We start from the raw sequence: 18,493 nt of genomic DNA on the forward strand, positions 1-18,493 counted from the left end.
GGAAATATAAAGTTTCTTCATAACGAACATGAAGAGTTGTATTTCTCCAGGGAGTGAAGTAGATAACGCCCTGCCTAGCCGGTATGTTTGTATTTCTATATAATTGATCATTGTAAGAAGTCACTAAATAGATTCTGGCTAAGGGATGTTTGTGTGTTTTAAGAGTATTTCTGGTATGGGGTTTTATAAGCCTAGGACTTTTATGCACCACTCAGGACAAATTTCTCCCTTTTCAGGAAAGTGTCTTCTGAGATGGCAATAAATAGATTTTGCTATTTAGTCAGCATTCAATGATGGAAGTCTATTTGTTGCCTGTAAGCTGAAATGGGATATTAAGTCTTAATTGAACAAAGCACTCCTTTCACATCTGATTACCCCAGGAAAAAACTAGAAGTTGTTTTGAAAGCTCTGGTACCTACTTTTTGAACTGGGATGCTGTGCCCAGAGTAAGGGGTCCTTAACTCAAGTGGCTTCTTTGGTTAGTTAAGATTCATTCATGTATTAGTTCACCAGATATATAGAGAGCACCTGCCATGAGCCAGGCACTATTCTAGATGGTTGGGAAACGAAGTCGGTAAACTAAAACAGACGAAGATCTCTGCTTTGGTGGAACTTAAGATGTTCTGAGATGCTGGATCGTATGTTCTGGTACAAACATCTTACCTATTAAAACTTAAGAAAGCTTTCGTGAAGCAAACATGGCCAAAAGCTACAAATAATTTAAAGGGTTTAAAGGGTATACAGAAATCTACACAATTTCAACGTAATGGCATTCATCTACGAAAGGGTGAGAAGATTAGATGAGAGATTTTGGATATCTCTTCCAGTTCTAAAATGTCAGTAATACAGACAAATAAACACGTTTGACTGCTATAGCAAAGCAAATTACTTTGTGACAAACAACTTCGTTGAAAATGGACAGCCATGGTATACGTGGTGTTCATGTACCTTCTCTGTGGTTAGAAAACCGTATGCTAACCCTAAACCAGAGGTTTCTGGCATTGGGAGTGAATGCCATTTCACACACCCCATGGACCAGGTGGGAGCTGCCATTACCAGCTTGTTGTATGCAGACCCCAGTGTGGCAGCTCCACAAATAGATGTCAAGACTTTTGTGAAATACCTTCTCTTCTCATTGAAGGAGGTTAGAACCCTCCTAGTGCAAGATTCAATGCAGCAAATATTTACTGAGCACCTCCTAACTGTAAAAGGATAGTGTTAGCTTCTAAGAGGACTAGACACATGCCTGCCTGTCTTCTCACCTTCAGGGATGAACTGCTTACAGAATTTTCATCTTAGTCATTGAGGTAACCCCACTGGACACCGTGCATAGTACCTGGTCCACAGAAGGCATTAAAAATGCCTCGACATAGTTCCTGTGTTCAGTGGAGTTCCCAACCCAGTGATGTGAGGAAACGTTTAAAAAAATTCATTTTCAGTTCTTTCTGATACATGTATTTATTAAGCTGTAAAAAGCAACACTACCTAATTTCATTTAAAATAAATATTTTCCAATTTCAGAATACTTACAACTTACAGTTTTAAGATTAGATTCACTTTGGGAGGTTCTGGAAGCAAATACATTCATAGCTGTACAATCCCCAGGAAGAATCTAAATCCAACATCAGGTCATTCAGTCCCTGCCAAGCAGGTAACAGCATTGAACGGTTGACAGCTAATCCAGCTCTGCAGCTAAAGGGCAGTGTGGGGCAGCAGTGGGGTACAGCACATTACACTCAAAGATGAGGTGATAATTAGAACTGAGACCAGCAAAAACAACAGTATATACAAAGCTTTAAATAAACACCACCATATAGAGCTCTGTGGTACAGAAAAAGCACATATGATCCTAAAGCCCAAACAGAGAGATCTTTGGAGTATACTGATGGCAGCAGTTAACAGCACAGTTAAAAGCATTGAAATCAAATGTACTCATTATTATCACCAGCCAACAGCAAACAGCCAGAACAGGAACCAGTGTACAGTCATAAATAACCTCATGGGTAAATAAGGGCACATTTAACTAAACCACAAAGATTTCACAAAATAGTTACGATCTGAGAAAAGATGAAAACTCTTTGTTCCCAAATAATAGTTAGAACCTCTTTTTATTAGAGAAAAGCCTCAGAATCATTGGTAATCTTTAAGCTGTGTAATTGAACCATCTTAATGTTTCATTTAAATCACACAGAACAAGCTGCTGTTGGAGCAGTTATTTCAGTTGATTTCTATTAAAGAGTGTCTACCCCATAATATCTTTGGGAATAATGCTGTTCCTCTGCAGCGTTTTACATATACCACCTGTCTGCATGTCTTGGTAGATCCATGAGGCAGGAACACAGCAGCAGGGCTGGACACCCACCCACCATACTCCCCACAGAAGCACACACACGAGAATGGCTTCATGCCTGATGCAGCTCAGTTAAGGAACACCGGCCGTGTTCCACCAAAAGAACACGTCTAGGTTAATAAGGGGGCAATGGCTGAAGTCACTGATTTAGACTGGAAGCAATAATCAAAACACTTGGAGGCTGCTGGAGTGGGAAAGGAGCCATTAGGCACGATAAAGCTTGGAAGCAGAGTGTGTGCTGATAGAAAAGAAAAAAAAAAAAAAAGGAATTTGCTATATTAATAAAACAACCAGCATTCATGTAGTTGAGGGTTCTGCACATTTCATTAAACACAGCTTCAAAGAAGTCCATTTGTGTGTGTGTGTGTGTGTGTGTGTGTGTGTGCCTGTGTGTGTGCTTAATATCAGAAGTCCTTATTAACATACCCTTTTACCTCTGAGTATGACAGGATAACGTATGTGTGCAGTTCCTCTGCAAGACAAACGATGGGTCTCGATTTAAAATGAAATGGCCTTTTCTTATTATTAACTCTAAAGTCCACAAAAAATACATGGTAGAAAATCAGGAGAAAACTGGAGTGATCTAGTGATCCCCCAAATAGAACAAATATCTTGATGCAGACCCTTAATGACAGGTTTAAAAACAAATGTTATTTGTAGCCGTTCCCATACCTTCATAATAACTTTGGTAGCTTAGAGCACTTCTGAATTTATCTTGATCCTGAAAGCTAAAAAATATCTTCTTAAAGAGCTGAAGTAGCACATCCCTTGCTTTTATTGGCCGATAAATTTGACTAATTTGTACTTAGCTTAGTAATTTGTCTCTGGTTCATCTCCTATAGACGAATGGCAGAGTCACAGCTCGGATGCCAGGTCCATGAGGCGTTTTCTGATTTATTGTGGAAAACATGAAAACTGCATAGTATGCCAGCACCCACTTTCCCAGCTAAAGGAAAGAGGCAAATAGCTAAACATCTGGGAAGAGAGGCTGGTCTAAGGGGATATAGAAAAAGGAAATTATTTTAACTACATTCACACATTGTTTTGATCACCAAACATATCTTAAACAGATTCCCTGATAAAATCTAGTCAGAATTGGTCTGTCCTACTAATAGTTATTAACTATTATAATTTTTAAAGAGTCACATCATGAACCTAGGGTGACAGGCGGTATTTCAAACACATAACCATAAGTGCATATAACTGTTCAAACACTCAAACTAAATACATATTTGAAGTCATGAAAATCCCACAGTTTTGCTTCTAAAGGCAGCCTTGACCCATTTGGACAGACTGTACAACAGAGTTTAATTTATAAATGCATATCAGCAGATCATCACCATAAATTGAAAAGTCACAAAATACACAAAAATAAATCACGAAGACTACACAGTTAAGCTAGCATTGGTAACTGTTTCTTTTACATCAAATTATACAATGCGCGAGGTAAATATTGCTCACATTATGGAGGGAGATTGTTTTATTTCTATTTTTTCCCAAAGAGATCAGATTTGTCCTGTGTGCACAATGAAGAAAACTCCAGTAACACTGAAATGACAAATGTTGTAAAATATACATCACTACCAGATAGAAATACACATGTTCTTCATAATCATTTTCCACAATTAAATAGGTAAGTGATTTAAATCTTGGGCTTAAGACCATTACAACAATCCATCCAGATTCTTATGGACGGTTTGGTTCTCCTTTCCATTGTCGGAATCTCCTTGAGGCGTGTACTGGACTTGGTATTCCTGCAGGATTTTAAATACATCATGGTGTCCAAAGTGCAGCGCTTCATCCATGGGAGTGTTATTCCACCTAAACAAGTAGCACAGCATGGACTGGGTCATTAGATAATTTCTGTACAAAGATGATAATCCAGCATTCTTAGATTTTAAATGCCGGTTAAAGGGCCATTCAAATTTAGCTGTTTACGCAATAGTACAAGTAATATTGAAGAAATGCAGAAAGGGATTTATAATCCAAAAAGTGGTCTTGGAGACAACTTGGGATATGGGGAGGAAGAGAAAACTACCTTCTGCAAAAGGGTCTTGTTCACATTATCTAAGTGCTTATGAATGGGAAGTTCTAGTGTTAACAGATAAGATAGACTCTAGTATTTCTAAACTTTAACTTCATGGAAAGCCCCAAGGATCATTCTTTAAATAGAATGTTCAAAGAAAAATCAGCTCTATAGCATCTATCACCCTAGCCTTTGGTAGAAAATGTGTGTTCCTGTCAATGTAAAAATCACAGTAAATCTCAGAAGTCTGGTAATAGCCACGATCTTATTAGGGCTCAAATACACTTTGGAGGAGCAAGACTGGCCTCAGAGGAACTGACATTTTCTTCATCTGTGGTAAGGATGGGACTCCAGGGGCTCAATTGGACCACTGCACAACCAGAAGAACAACTACCCTTTCCCTGGGAAGTGTGTTTCTGAGCTGTGCTCTTTAGTCATCTAGATGAAGACTGGAGATAAGAAGAAAGGAAGAGTTGCCAGCAGTGGTTAATCAGCTAATTAGCCTTTTGAAAGAGGAGCCAGCACTGTAAAGCACAACCCAAGTAAACGACAGAGCATGATAATTAGCTCCCTAGTACTTCACAAACTATTAAGCTTCTCTTCTCATCCACTCTCTATGTCACTTAACTTCTCCATGGCTACCAGGCTCTCTGACTCCACTTTTTCACATGCCACTCTCACCAGCTTCTGGTTTTCCTTCTTTCTTTGTTCTTAACCTTTTACCTTCTCAGTGGGGCCCCAATATGGAACTCAAAGGTTTTTAAAACAATCTCATTTAAAAAATATTTTTGAATAAAGTTTGGTAACCTGTTCTTAAATTTTAAAATCAGGTAAGTAACATTTTACGTGTATCTCTGTGCTTCTCAAAAAACTGCTGAATTAAGTTGCCCTTTACTTCTACATTGGCCTTCATTAAGTTAGGGAGTCAGTGGCCTGAAACCGGGAGGTGGGGTGACTTTTCAATCATCTACAGCATATAATTATCTGTCTTTCTGGAAAAACTGAATGTTAACTGCAAGTTATCTTTTTTTTTACAACGCTTCTTTTCCGTGAAGTAATGCAAAGTATCAGCTCTAAAGTATACACTAAATCTGCTCAAGCCTATTTTACAATTTGAGGTGACACTGATTCTATGAAATAGAGAAAGAAGACGTGTTGGTCTAGCTTACATTCTCAAATCATGAATACTCAGTTACCAAGTTAGTTACTGAGCTAACTTTTGCCTCTCAGATGGGTGTTTCTGCTTTCACATTCCTAGGGGCCAATTTAAGGCAAAAACCACAACAAAACATTTTGATCCTTCAACATGCAAAGCACAGTAAATATTTCCAGCCTGTAAATAGCGTTTTACTTGGGATTATAAATACTAGGGGCAGGGGAAAACACTCTCTTCAGTTTCTTGCTCTAGAAAGAGCTGGTATGGGCATTACATTTGAGGATAAAAGGGAGAATTGTCACCCTTACATGAGGTTTTAGAATATTGCCAATAAAGATCATGATTTTAGGTAATCAAAGTGTTACCGTACTTACAAAATTGCTAACAGTTTTCAGACACTGATGCCATAACTTTTCTGCATATCTTGCAAGCTGAGCTAATAAAACCCAAACCACTAATTTAAAAAACAGTAAAACCTTACTAAAACAGAAAGATCTAATAGCTAGAGAATAATCAACTTGCTCCAAACGTACTTCAAATTGTCCTCAAATACCCAAACTCCTAATCATAAGTATCAAACCTCTCCCACCAAATATTTTTTTTCCGTTCTTCTAAACCTTTATTCTCATTACTCACTGACTCATCCAGTTATGTAACTCCAGTTATATAACATGCCAGTATATTAGTACAGGCTTTCCTTTAAGCATATGCATATATGTAGGCTGCACTCTTACCCCTCCCTTGGCTATCCACTTTGTGAACAGTATTTTACCGCAGGATGAATGTCAATTTTCCATGTGGACCAGAAGGGAGAGGAGAGGAGCAGAACATATTCCAGGCATATTTCTCCCACTCTGTCTGGAGTGCCCTTCTCTTCCTTCTGTGCCCTCAAATCTCATCTCTTCCCCGAAGCACTGGTTAAAATTCAACTTCCATGAAGCTTTCTAAAACTGACTCCAACCAAATCCAGGAATTTCAACAAACTCCAATATATCCATTTTAGAGGTCTGTAACAGTAATCTCCTTACACATATTTCATATGCCCCTGCAAATGTTTATCTTGTCTACCCTGTGTAGTCAAAAGGCCCATGAGGATAAAATTCCTATTTTATCTTTCCAGACAACAGGAATTGTTCTCTTCATACAATACAATGACTGACAGACTAACCAAGAAAATTCTAAGAGAACTTCCTTAGGTAAGAAAGAGGATATAGGAGAGAGAACGATCTACTGAACAGAAACAAGGTTTTGTTGGCTGCCTTTATAAGGCTCCATAGCAAGTTCAATAATGACTCCAACATATACATAGTGGATTTGAATATACCACCATCTAACTATTAGAGCCCTGTATGATAAAACACTGGCTTGCCAATTACATGTTAGAAAGTAACTTAATGGCTCACCTGTCCTTGGGGAAAGGATTTACTTTGCAGGCTTCCAGCAAAAATTTAACAACTTCAACATGACCTACATCGAAAACAAAACAAGCAGGTTTTAGTATTAAGTAGAAATTAAGTCTGAAAAAAAATAAATAAATGAGTGGTTCATATATTACCCTCTGCAGCAGCTACATGGAGTGCTGTTCTAGAATCGTAGTCTCGCTGTTCCATGTCCATGGCTGACAAAGCAAATCTGAAAATTTGTTAAGTATAGCTATTCATTATATAAAAAATTTAATTCACTTTTGTAACATTTCCTCCATCAGTTCAGTCGAAAGTCCTGTGAGAAAGGTGTCATCCTTCACCAGGCTCACTAATGGGACACCCTGTTCAACCAGTACACAGACACCTTGAGTAAATGCCACTTCACCGTTCTTCCTTAGCTTTGCTCTTTTTGGGTAAGAGGAAATGTTCACCATCTCTAACAGAATTAAGCTTCATTACATTATTGTCCAAAACTCAAGAATGGTGGCACAACGATACCCTAAATTTGTGCCTCGGAAGGGCAAGAAACTAACTACTAAAGTTACATGTTTTCACTAAGGCTCCCATTCTTTAACATTTTACAGTCTACAAGTACTAATCAGACTTTAAAATTAAAAAAATAAAGTGCACATTTTTATTGAAATAAAGGTATGTGAGTTTAAGGTATACAACATGTTGATTTGATACATTTATGTATTGCAAGACGATTACCACTGTAGTGTTGGCAAATATTCATGGGGCATAATTTTCATTTCTTTTTTGTGAGAACAATTAAGATCTAGTCTCTTAGCAGCTTTAAAGTTTATAATACAATACTGCTGATGCAAGTACTAATCACACTTTAAAATGAAGGTGGAAATTAAGCATAGACATTTTCCACCTCAAAGTTCAGCTGCAACTCTCTACAAGAGACCTTATGTTAAGTATACAGTCCTATATGACCTTTCCAGCACTGGGGATCTGCAGAACACCAAATACCCCTATTTGCTCACCCCCCCTCACCTCCAAAGATGGAGAGTGATGGGTAGATGGGGATTGAAAAGTCATTGTCCAATTCCAGTAAAACACTAATACCAATTAGCCAGATTAATTGAACAGTTACCACTTGGGAAAACAGAGGACTGGGCTTTTATAGGAGGTTGAAAAGGAAAGACTGTACAGCGAGACTAAGGCACTGGAAGTGGGAACTTAATATAACTTTGGATCATTTTTATTAGAGGGAAATGGAAGTGAGACTTTATTTAGCTTTAAAGTGGCCCTTTGCCCAGAAGCAACTTCATAAACATCTGTAAGCCATATGCTCACCCACCCTGTTAACATACCTTCGAAGTGCAGATACATCTCCAGTATACGCAGCAAACAAAAGGTTTATCACCGACTTTACCTGTGAAGAAAAGAAAGTTGAGGTATCCACAGGGGAAAATAAATACATAGAATGTACAACTGTCACCAGGTGACTTCCATGTGGTTTGAACACTTCAGCTGGGTCACACACAAAAATTTATCATAAGTATACTGCTGTAATCACAAAGAACACACGTGTGTTTTTTTCTTTTTAAATAGACAATTATGGGGCTTCCCTGGTGGCGCAGTGGTTGAGAGTCCGCCTGCTGATGCAGGGGACACGGGTTCGTGCCCCGGTCCGGGAAGATCCCACATGCCGCGGAGCAGCTGGGCCCGTGGGCCATGGCCGCTGAGCCTGTGCTCCGCAATGGGAGAGGCTACAACAGTGAGAGGCCCGCGTACAGCAAAAAAAAAAAAAAAAAAAAAAAAAAGACGATTATGAGGGGAAATCCAACAATAAAGAGACATGAGGGAAGGAATGGAATGATATCAACTGGCACAACAGAATGGAAACTTCTGACCTGTGAAACACACATAGTTGGGGCAACTGAAAATTGGAACCTTTCTCATTTAGTATGTCTCAGTGGTGGGAGCTGACTTGTATACTCATAAAATTCACATCACATCATTATTAAAAACTAAGTCATGCTATATAAATGTCTAATCCCTGCCAACAATCCCTGTCCTCACCAATCACTGGCTTCTTTGGAAATCTTCAGCGACAACATTCAGTATTAATAATCTCAAACTTACTACACTTCAGTGAACTATACGTCACTGGAAAGGCAGTCTTCAGTTCAATGGCCAGGCAGTACCAATGGGGGCATTCTCAGAGCCTGTGACACTGCCTCGGCCCAAAAAGTGGATAGACTCCCAAAATATTAAGTCACTGACATTGAGTGCTCCAAGAATTCAAAGTGTATCTTCTTTTGATATTATCCACTTTCTTGTCACTAATTAAGGAAGAGGCTAGTTATCCTAAAGGCCACTGGATTTGGGTCGGCTTTCATAAAGACCATCCAACCCTGTTTTTGAGAAACCAAACTATTGAACATACACTGTTTGTAAATACTTCATAAATCCCCACTTTTGTCTTAAACTTTGCAACTTCAACATTCATACTGATGATCCAACTGGTATTGGACTCAGTGGTAGAAAACAGTTTACCTGGAGGGATGGAAAGTAACCCAGCTGTCCCCAAACAAAGCCACAGCCCTGGAAGATCTAGATCTTAACCTGGACATTCTACCTTTCCACTACAGCTTCCCTTTCCCACAACCTGTGAACTTTTAAATCGAACTGGAACTAACCATTGCTGGACTTCCCTAATTCAGCATTTTCAAAATGTGTTCTGCAGAAACTAGTTCACAAAGGCGCCATGAAAAAAAGGGTTCCGTGATCAGCTATTTTCTTAAAATATTAAATCCCCTTCTTGGAGATACAGAGCCTTTTGTATGCACATGAAAAGTTCTGCAGTACAGGAACTTAACCAGCTGAGCACACCCCCCAAATTTTACTGCTACTTACTGTTATTTTTGAGATCACTCCAAAAAGCCTTACTCTTAATCTTTCAGTCCATTAGCTTCCCTTCGGGCTACCCTTTACTACTCCTGCCCAGCCTGCACTCTGTCACTTTCCTACTAACCCCAAGTCAAGAACAGTTTTCTCAATGCGGGTGGGAGTTTAACAGAATCACCCAGAATGTTTTAAAAGTGTATGTAAGCATCTCTCCTCCCATTTCTAGTCGTCCTATTCCCACACCTCAATTTGACACATTTTAGGGGATACAATATTTTGAAAAAAGTCTCCAGGTGATTTTGATATGCACTCTTCTGGGTCATGAACCACGGTTTCAGGTGCCCTTAACATTTAAAAATTGGATAAATTTGGAATTCTCAATTCCCTTATGCCCTTGGGCCCACAGAAAAACACTATGGGCTATTACAAATGATTCTCCATATTTCCAACTGGTCTCTCATCACTGCTTGACAATTTTTTCTCTTATTGGTTCCCTTTTATACTTTATTCAGACCTTTAATACCAGTGGTGACCCCCAAAACATATGACCCCTAACCACAACTTTACTAAGATGATAAATTGTTTCCATCTCTCCTTCCTCTCTTATGCAAAACATCGGCTTTGAATACCTATTCTCTTCCTTTCCTCCTTTACTGGTTCCCTCATCTCTGCCTTAATAAGGACACAACCATCCTATTTTGAAAAACCAATATATAACCCCATTGTTACCCCCTTTCAGTGCATGTTTTCTGAAAGTAGGTTATACTTTTAATTCCCTGCAAATTACCTTCATACCCACTATTACCTCTCAGTAGTTCCCTCAAAAGCTTCAGCAGCCTTCCTTAGCCCTGATCCTTTCTGACCTCTCCAACATGCCCCGCCCTCACTCCTTGTCTTCCATAATGCTGATTACCAGGGTCTTCCTCCTGTTGACTGCTTTGCAGAATCATTTCCCACTTTCCACTGCCTGATAACACCCCAAAGGCAGTCTCCGTACTTCTTGTTTTTCAACGTAATTTCCCTCAAAGGTTTCATATATCCCTTTGGGCGGAATGACTTCCCGATACACATCTTTAATCTAAATCTCTATTCCTAAACCCTAATTCTACAGCTCCACTTGCTCGTCATGCTGTCACTTCAAACTCAAACTACAGAGAGCAAACCTCTCTGTAGCCCCAACGGCCTGGCCTCCAAAAGTCCACGTCCATCTGCCTACTTGACACTGCTCGAATTAGAATTTGATTTCCACCACCTTCCCTCACCCCAAGTTAGCTCCTCTTGCACAGTCCCTCATTGTGGGATGACACTACAATTCATCCAGTTGCTGAGGCCAGAAACTGAGTCATGATCCAGGGCTGCTGCACGTGATGGCACAGACTGAGCCCCCCACCAGGATGCCTGGCCAAGTAGGCGTACTCAGCCCGTGCTCCTCTCACCTACCTCTGGTGCCCAGCGCCCAGGTATGTCTATGGGAGGAAGGGAGCCCTCTTCACAGAAACGTGCTGAGAGGGTCTGCTGACACCAAGAGGCAGAACTAGCTTTTTCTAATTCACGCAAACCGACCATATAGCCTCTGGGAGTATTCCTGCATTCTACTTCATACAACCCACATCTAGCTCAAAAGCATTTGCTCCACTTCCAAAATATATTTGGAATCCCACCACTTACCACCTCCATCACTATCACCCTAGGCTCTGAGTCACCACTTTATCTCACCTGGCAGACTGCCTCCTAACTGTTCCACTTGTTCAACTCTGCTGCCACAGGGATCTTTTGAAAACATAGATTGTGGCACTCCCAGTGACTTTCTGTGAAACCTAGAATAAAATCCAAACTTCTTACCATGGCTTTCACGACACTAAATGCTCTGTTCCCTGGTTACATTGTGCATCTCATTCCCCACCGCTCTGCCCCTTGCGGCTCTCTCCAGGCAGGTGTGTCTTCTTGCTGGTCCTCGGGGCACTCAGGGCCTACACTTGCTGTGCTGCTGCCTGGGATGCTCTTTCCCCAGGTAGTGGGGAGCCTCCACGCCTCACTTCATTCAGGTCTCTACTCAAATGTAAGCTCACTGACTCTAAAACATCGCCCTCTTTTTCATCACTCCTTATCCCTTATCTTGCTTTTCTCTTCAGAGGACTTATCATTATCTGACATATATACACTTACATACACACACACGCGCGCGCGCGCGCACACACACACACACACACACACGTTTCTTGTCTCCCCTTCTAAACATACGGTCCAAGTGGGCAGAGACCTTGTCTTTTCTCTTCCCCACTATAACCACAGTGCCTACCACACATAAGTACTCATTAAATATAGGTTGACTCAAATCAACACACTGTACAAGTTAAATTTACACAATGTTATATGTCAATTATATTTCAATTAACCAGTGTTGACTGACTAAATCAATATTCTCCCCAGAAGCATCAAATATTCAAATTGCTACCAGCATTTGGGGATTAAATTGTAATCATTATTAATTCTTCTACCCCCCTTGACTTCTACTTCTTCAAATACCATTACCACATTTATTCAATCCTCCTAACTGGTGCCTCTGCTTCTAGTCCTTCTTCCACCCTCCAAAACCTTCCCACATACGTCTAATCATCTTCTCAAAACGGTGCTGTAACCACTAAAGGTTTCTCAGCAAGGGAGTATCCAAAAAAAAAAAAAAAAATCCCCAAATCATTCCTGACAAAATTTAAATTCATTAGCCTTGCATTCAAGATTCTTCAGTGTAAACCTCAACTTCAACAGAGTAAAAAACTGGTCTCTCTCACTACCCTTGTTTTGTTTTTATCTTAGTGCCTATGCTCCTTTCTTTGGAACATCTAGATTCCTAATCAAATCCTTCCCTTCCTGCAAGGGCTAGCTTGAAAGCCCCTTCCCCCAAGCATCCCATCCAGCATTCACTATCCACGCAGCCTGTTGTCAGTTACCCACATAGTGCTTTGTGACAGCATGTGCCAAAAGGAGTCATCAGTTACATACCTTCTGCTCCTACTAAACCATAGTGCATACTATTTATTTCCTGAAAGTACCTTTTCTCCACCCATTTCTCACTGCAGTGTTATTCTTAATCCCTTCTCTGTGAGCCCTACACCAATCTCTTAAATCAGAAGTCATCTCTATTACATTTGCTCACTACAGCACTATCACATATGGTATATTTACTTGTGTTTCTTATCTCCCCCACTACTCAAGAGAAATCCAGAATTCTTATGTGCAAACCATTGATATATTAACTACCCATAGTTCTTACTCTTTAAAATATATTATCCTTCTAAGCAATAAATCCTTGACCTATTTCAGTTACTGTATGCATGAACTACATCCCTTTTTAAAATTCTGTATTTAGACCAAGCAAGTTTGAAGATATTTTATTATATATCGTATATACCACTTAGTCACTTAATTATTCACTATTTCCAAAGCTCTAAAAGAAAATTCCTTATTAATGAGACCCAAGAAAAGCTGATTTTAGGGTACAATCAATTTCTTGAGGGTATACTACTAACACTTTATTCACAAGCATGTTTCAGCTCACAGAGAAGTATAAAATGTGTCATTCACTCCAAGACAGAAAAACACTAGGAGGCAGCACATGCACAAAGCACCATTTAAAACTAAAACTACGAATGCCTCTTTAGCAAGTAGCCACCTATATTTTTAAGGTTTGCATAAATCAAGAAGTGAGCTATGAGTAGAATGCCAAGAAAGACAATGGAACAGTTCAACAGTTTTGAGACAGCAGATGGAGTGTTATTTCACTTAGGGACAGTCCACTTCGTGGCCTGTTAAAAGAGTTCCATAAATACTCCTCAAACTGACACACCCTCTGGAATGACTGCTATGACAAACCAAACTGAAGGAGAGGACAACCTATAAGATGACTCATCCAACTCCAAGCCAACTGTTGCAAAGGATGTAGGTGTGCTAGCCACTGATCAAGCCTCATTCTCCTAATTTCCCAATGGATACTTGAGTTACATTAATTTTGAAATACCTGTCAAGAAGGCCAGGGTCCAGAAAACAGTGAGTTAACTAACAGTAGCTGCCAGAGGCATGGAGCCTGTGTTTTGATGAATCATTCCTCAGTACAAAGAAACAGAGCTTATACCGCAGAACAGTACCCCATGTAGATCAAGGACTCTGAGGTCTAATGTATGTCTCTGCCTAGCAAAAAGAAACTTCACTTGGGCAGGTAGCCACTAAAAATTTATAAATTAAATGTTAAGTTCTCCTTTTATTTGCAGATTTTCCAGTACTACTAGATTTTCCTTATCAAATATCTTTATCGGAACCTGCCAGAACCAGACAACCTTATCTTAGTTTATTTGTACAAAGTTATGACAACAGTGGAACAAAAATGTAACAGTTCATATGAGTTCATTTAACACTGGCATGCTTGGCATATCAAAATCATACTTTTTTTCCCAAAAGAGCTAGAAGCAGTTATAGATTATACCAATTTTACAAGTCTAAAACATGACATTCCTCTCTCCAATCCTATCATTCTACTTATTTTGAGCCTGTTTAAAAGTTGAATTTTGTATCTTATGTATCTTTTGTATCTTCCTCCCAAATACCCCAATTCTGTACAAGTAGGAATTTTTAGAATTACATAAGCATAGTACTTTGTATTTATGGTAATTTATAGTGAATGACCTTGAAAAATTCAACATAAAAAATGATAACCGTTTTTAAACATCTTTGACAGGCTTGCTGTAAAATATATTTATTACTACCACTAAGGTTAAAGGTCTTGGCTCAAGGTCATATAGCATATGAATTAGTAATGTAGCTGGGATACATTTCCAATTCTTAATAGATCTCAGACTATATCCAAAGGATAGAAGTAAACTAAAAGACTAAATAGCAATTTAACTTTAATCCATAAAGATCCTTTGCCAAAATACTGGAAGGAAGGAAGGAAGGAAGGAAATATGGGAGGACAGGAGTGGAGAAGGTAGAGGAGGAGAGAGATGAGGCAGGGAGGGAGGGAGGGAGGGAGGGAAGATGGATACATTGGCTTGACACTTTACTCCAAGTATTTTATTTCCAATTCTATTACCAGCTGCAAAACTGTGGTTTCCCTTGTTTTTCATCATTAGTTTCTGTCTTCATACAGAGACTAATTCGTCCTTTTGGAAAGGCTTTAACGAAAAAAAGCAGGTAACTGAAAAGCCATCCTTCTGTTCCTACTATGTCCAGTTTGACGTAAGCTGCTCTCTCATTTCTAGCTCACTACAGTATCTGTTGCTGTGGAATGGATACTCTTCTCCATCTGTTAAATAAACCATCATCACTCCAGATCCAATTCTGTTTTAAATGCTTACCTCCAACTTGGCCTTTTATAGCCTTTTAATGAAAATAAATTTTCAGCTTTCTTTTATAAATATTTTTCTTAAGGTCAGGTTCAAAAATACAAGCCTGTATAGTGTAGCTAAAGAAAAACTTTAAATTTCCAGCAAATGTAGATTAACCACTTGCCAACAAGGTTAGAAATATAAACCTGTACAACATGTACGTGATCAAAGATATTCTCTCTTTCCCTTACTGCTGAGTTTAACATTTGTATGGATGTGTAAAACAAAGTTATGATGAGACAGTCTGAGTATGAGGCCACATGTTCCTAAGCTTTCCAATGACTTATTCAGACCCAATTATTAATATATAGTTGGCCTTCCATACCCGTGGGTTCCACATATGGAATACAGAGGGCTGGCTGTAAGCATCCTCGGATTTTAATATCTGTGGTGGGATAAGGAGGAATCCTGGAACCAATCTCCAAGGATACCGAGGGACGACTCTTGCTATATATAGACAAAACTAATCCAACTGACATGATCAGAGGATTAGAGAAAATCCTTTATAGGAATAACAGTTCAGCAATTTCATGACCACATTTCCAAAATTCTACACAAATGCAGGAGGTTCTCATACTATAATTTTAGTAGAGAAGAATAAATCCAACAGTAAATTTTACTCTAAAAAGAGAGTATAGAAATTTCACTTACAAAATACCACCTCAAAATGGCAGCTTCAAACACTGCACTTTGCTCTCCGTCAGCTAAGTGATAAACTCTCTTAAGCATTACCATTTTCAAAATTTCTCAATGAGTACATTAATTTGTAATAAATTTACTTACTCTTAAACTAAGAAGTCACAATTATATCAAAGAAATCTAACAACCCATGAAGACAAAATAATTAGGATTATATATTTTTTACAACAAAATAGCTAATATATAGCACCTACTCTCCCTGGACTGAAATCCCTGTTATTATTCAAAGGAACTTGAGCAAGGTAACAGTGCTGGTACGTGGCAGAATGAGGGCTCAGGCGCAGTCTGTCTGACGCCAGGGTCAGTGTTCTTTCAACCTCTACTCAGTATCCACTGGGCCAAGAGATTCCTAACAAAACCCGAGATGAGATTTCCTCACCAATATGGTACCAAGACTAAAATATGTTGTGATAGAAAATCAGAAAATAGCAACTAAGAAACAATTTCTAGGGAAATCAGAGATACTAATTTTCTATTGAGGTGCTTTTTTTAGTTGAAGAGAAAATAAGGGAACAAAACAAATCATTCAATTCAGCCTATCAATACCAAAAAGGGAAAAAAGAAAGTATCTTCCTTCTTTATGTTTAAGTCTCTAAAAATGAAATACAAGTTTTGGGTTAATGTGAATAGAGCAAGTGTGACTGCTACAGCCTTGGCAGCAAATAAACTTCTTATCTCAGTGGCTCATATTATTGCTGGTAAATGCCAATGAATGGTCTAAAGATACCAATGGGCTCATAAGCAACCCTCCTTTTATATCCGAGTATAAAAGTAGCTAACAACATATCTTTGTGTGGGCTGACAAACAGCACTCTAATGAAGAAGCAAGCGGCAAACAGGAGAAATAAGCAGGGCAAAGGCAGCTATTCCTTTGAAGAACAAAAAGTGCCTTTTCCATGTGGCAGACCTAAGTGTATTTGTACTGCACTGACAACTATCAAAGTTTTATTTATATTCCCTATCTTCCTGGTTCTCTTCCTCTCTTATGCAAGTAAATATTTATAAAACTCTATGAAGATCAGTTAACATTCGTGTTCAGACAGAAAACAAGGTGCCACACTTCTGGCACGATAAAGTGTCATGCTTATTTACGATTATTATTAACGAAAAAGACGAGTACACAAAACTCCAAAGAGTCAAAGAAACTGAAAGCAAAGAGTAAGAAGACAGGAAAAAAAATTGGTCACCAAATGCTTGTACACACTACTTAAAAAAAAATCAGGATCAGGGCCACTGGAATTACAAGATGCTATACTTGTGTGGTATAAATTTAAAATAAGGAAATATAAACAAGTTCCCTGAAAGAGATAGGTTTCTCTTTCTGATGAGAAACAAAACAAAGTTTTGGCAGCAATAGAGACAGAATTATTTCAGTTTAGGGTTAAAGGACCTGTCTCTCCTTTGCATGCCCTGAATATTGCTATCACAACAAAGCAAGGCACATGTACATGACTACTCTACAGCTATTCCAACCACAATACATCCTTACTGATTGCTTTTAGGAAAAAAAAATCCCTCATTTTCATTGGTCTCCAGAGAGCCATACTTAAGACTCTACATTCTTTAATGTTCATTTCACAGTTCTATTGTGAAAACTCCAACATGTGTGCTTTATGGACAACACACAGAGAACACGTACATTAACGATATGTTTCTCTAGTGCTATGTACTTTTCAAAACGCTTTCAAAGACGTTCTAATTTGATTACTATTCAAGTTATGAGAACATATTACTCCCGCATATAATACAAGAAGCTGCTGGAGAATAGGATGTTTTTAAGACCCTCAAAAATAAAGCAATAGGGAATCCCCTGGCGGTCCAGTTGTTAAGAATCTGCGCTTCCACTGCAGGGGCCACGGGTTCGATCCCTGGTTAGGGAACTAGGATCCCACATGCTGTGCGGCACAGACAAAAAAACAAAATAAAATAATAAAACACAACAATGGAAGAATTAAACAACAGAAAAAAATATTTTAAAAAAACAGAAAAATAAAGCAACATAACATTTCATATATACATAATTAGGCCTTATCATGAGACTGCTTACACCTATCTATATTTAAACATTTATAATTCTTATCAGTAATACTTTATTCTGTGAAGTAAGGAGGATGGACATGACAAAATTATACCCAAAATTCACTTGTTAGTGTAATCTATATTAGTTGAAAGTTCTTTAAGTAGAACCAGCTTCTAAAAGGGAAAAAGACGTTCTAGGTCTAAAATACCCTAAAAGCATGCCTTCTATGTAGGAAGGGGATAAAGTACATTCGAAAGCCTACTGTTAAAATCAATTTCTGGTAAATGCTCTAAAACCCCTTGCCTGATCTTCTGCAGTTCCTAAGCCCAAATTTGGGATACAGCCATAGGATACAGGATGGGGTGGGAGTGGGAGGTACAACAGAACGGACTGCCAGGACCATAAATCTGTGGTTACCAACCTCAATAGTATTCTAACCATGTCACCATGTTTCCCTCAGCTCTCTCTCCCACTCTCCAAGAACAAACATTTCCTATCTTCTCTATGCTCTGAAACCTCACAGCCTCACTCCAACCCCACAACTCATTCTTAGCAGAAAGCCTTCTTTCATATTCTTC

At 38.9% G+C, this 18,493-nt stretch overlaps 1 protein-coding gene across 5 annotated transcripts in view; it reads right to left on the reverse strand.

Moving 5' to 3' along the window:
- Positions 1–1,444: 1,444 nt before the first annotated feature.
- The window catches only part of GLS (glutaminase), a 78,939-nt gene continuing 61,890 nt past the window's right edge, over positions 1,445–18,493 (reverse strand). For all 5 annotated transcript variants that reach the window (XM_060016397.1, XM_060016402.1, XM_060016399.1 and 2 more), the window contains 4 exons: positions 8,279–8,340; positions 7,088–7,164; positions 6,936–6,999; positions 1,445–4,171 (listed from right to left, as the gene is read on the reverse strand). In XM_060016397.1, the coding sequence (XP_059872380.1) occupies positions 4,015–4,171; positions 6,936–6,999; positions 7,088–7,164; positions 8,279–8,340 (360 nt within the window). In that variant the 3' untranslated portion in view covers positions 1,445–4,014. The remainder of the gene's footprint in view (positions 4,172–6,935; positions 7,000–7,087; positions 7,165–8,278; positions 8,341–18,493) is intronic.

Source organism: Delphinus delphis, chromosome 7, assembly GCF_949987515.2.
Source record: "Delphinus delphis chromosome 7, mDelDel1.2, whole genome shotgun sequence".
Taxonomy (NCBI): domain Eukaryota; kingdom Metazoa; phylum Chordata; class Mammalia; order Artiodactyla; family Delphinidae; genus Delphinus; species Delphinus delphis.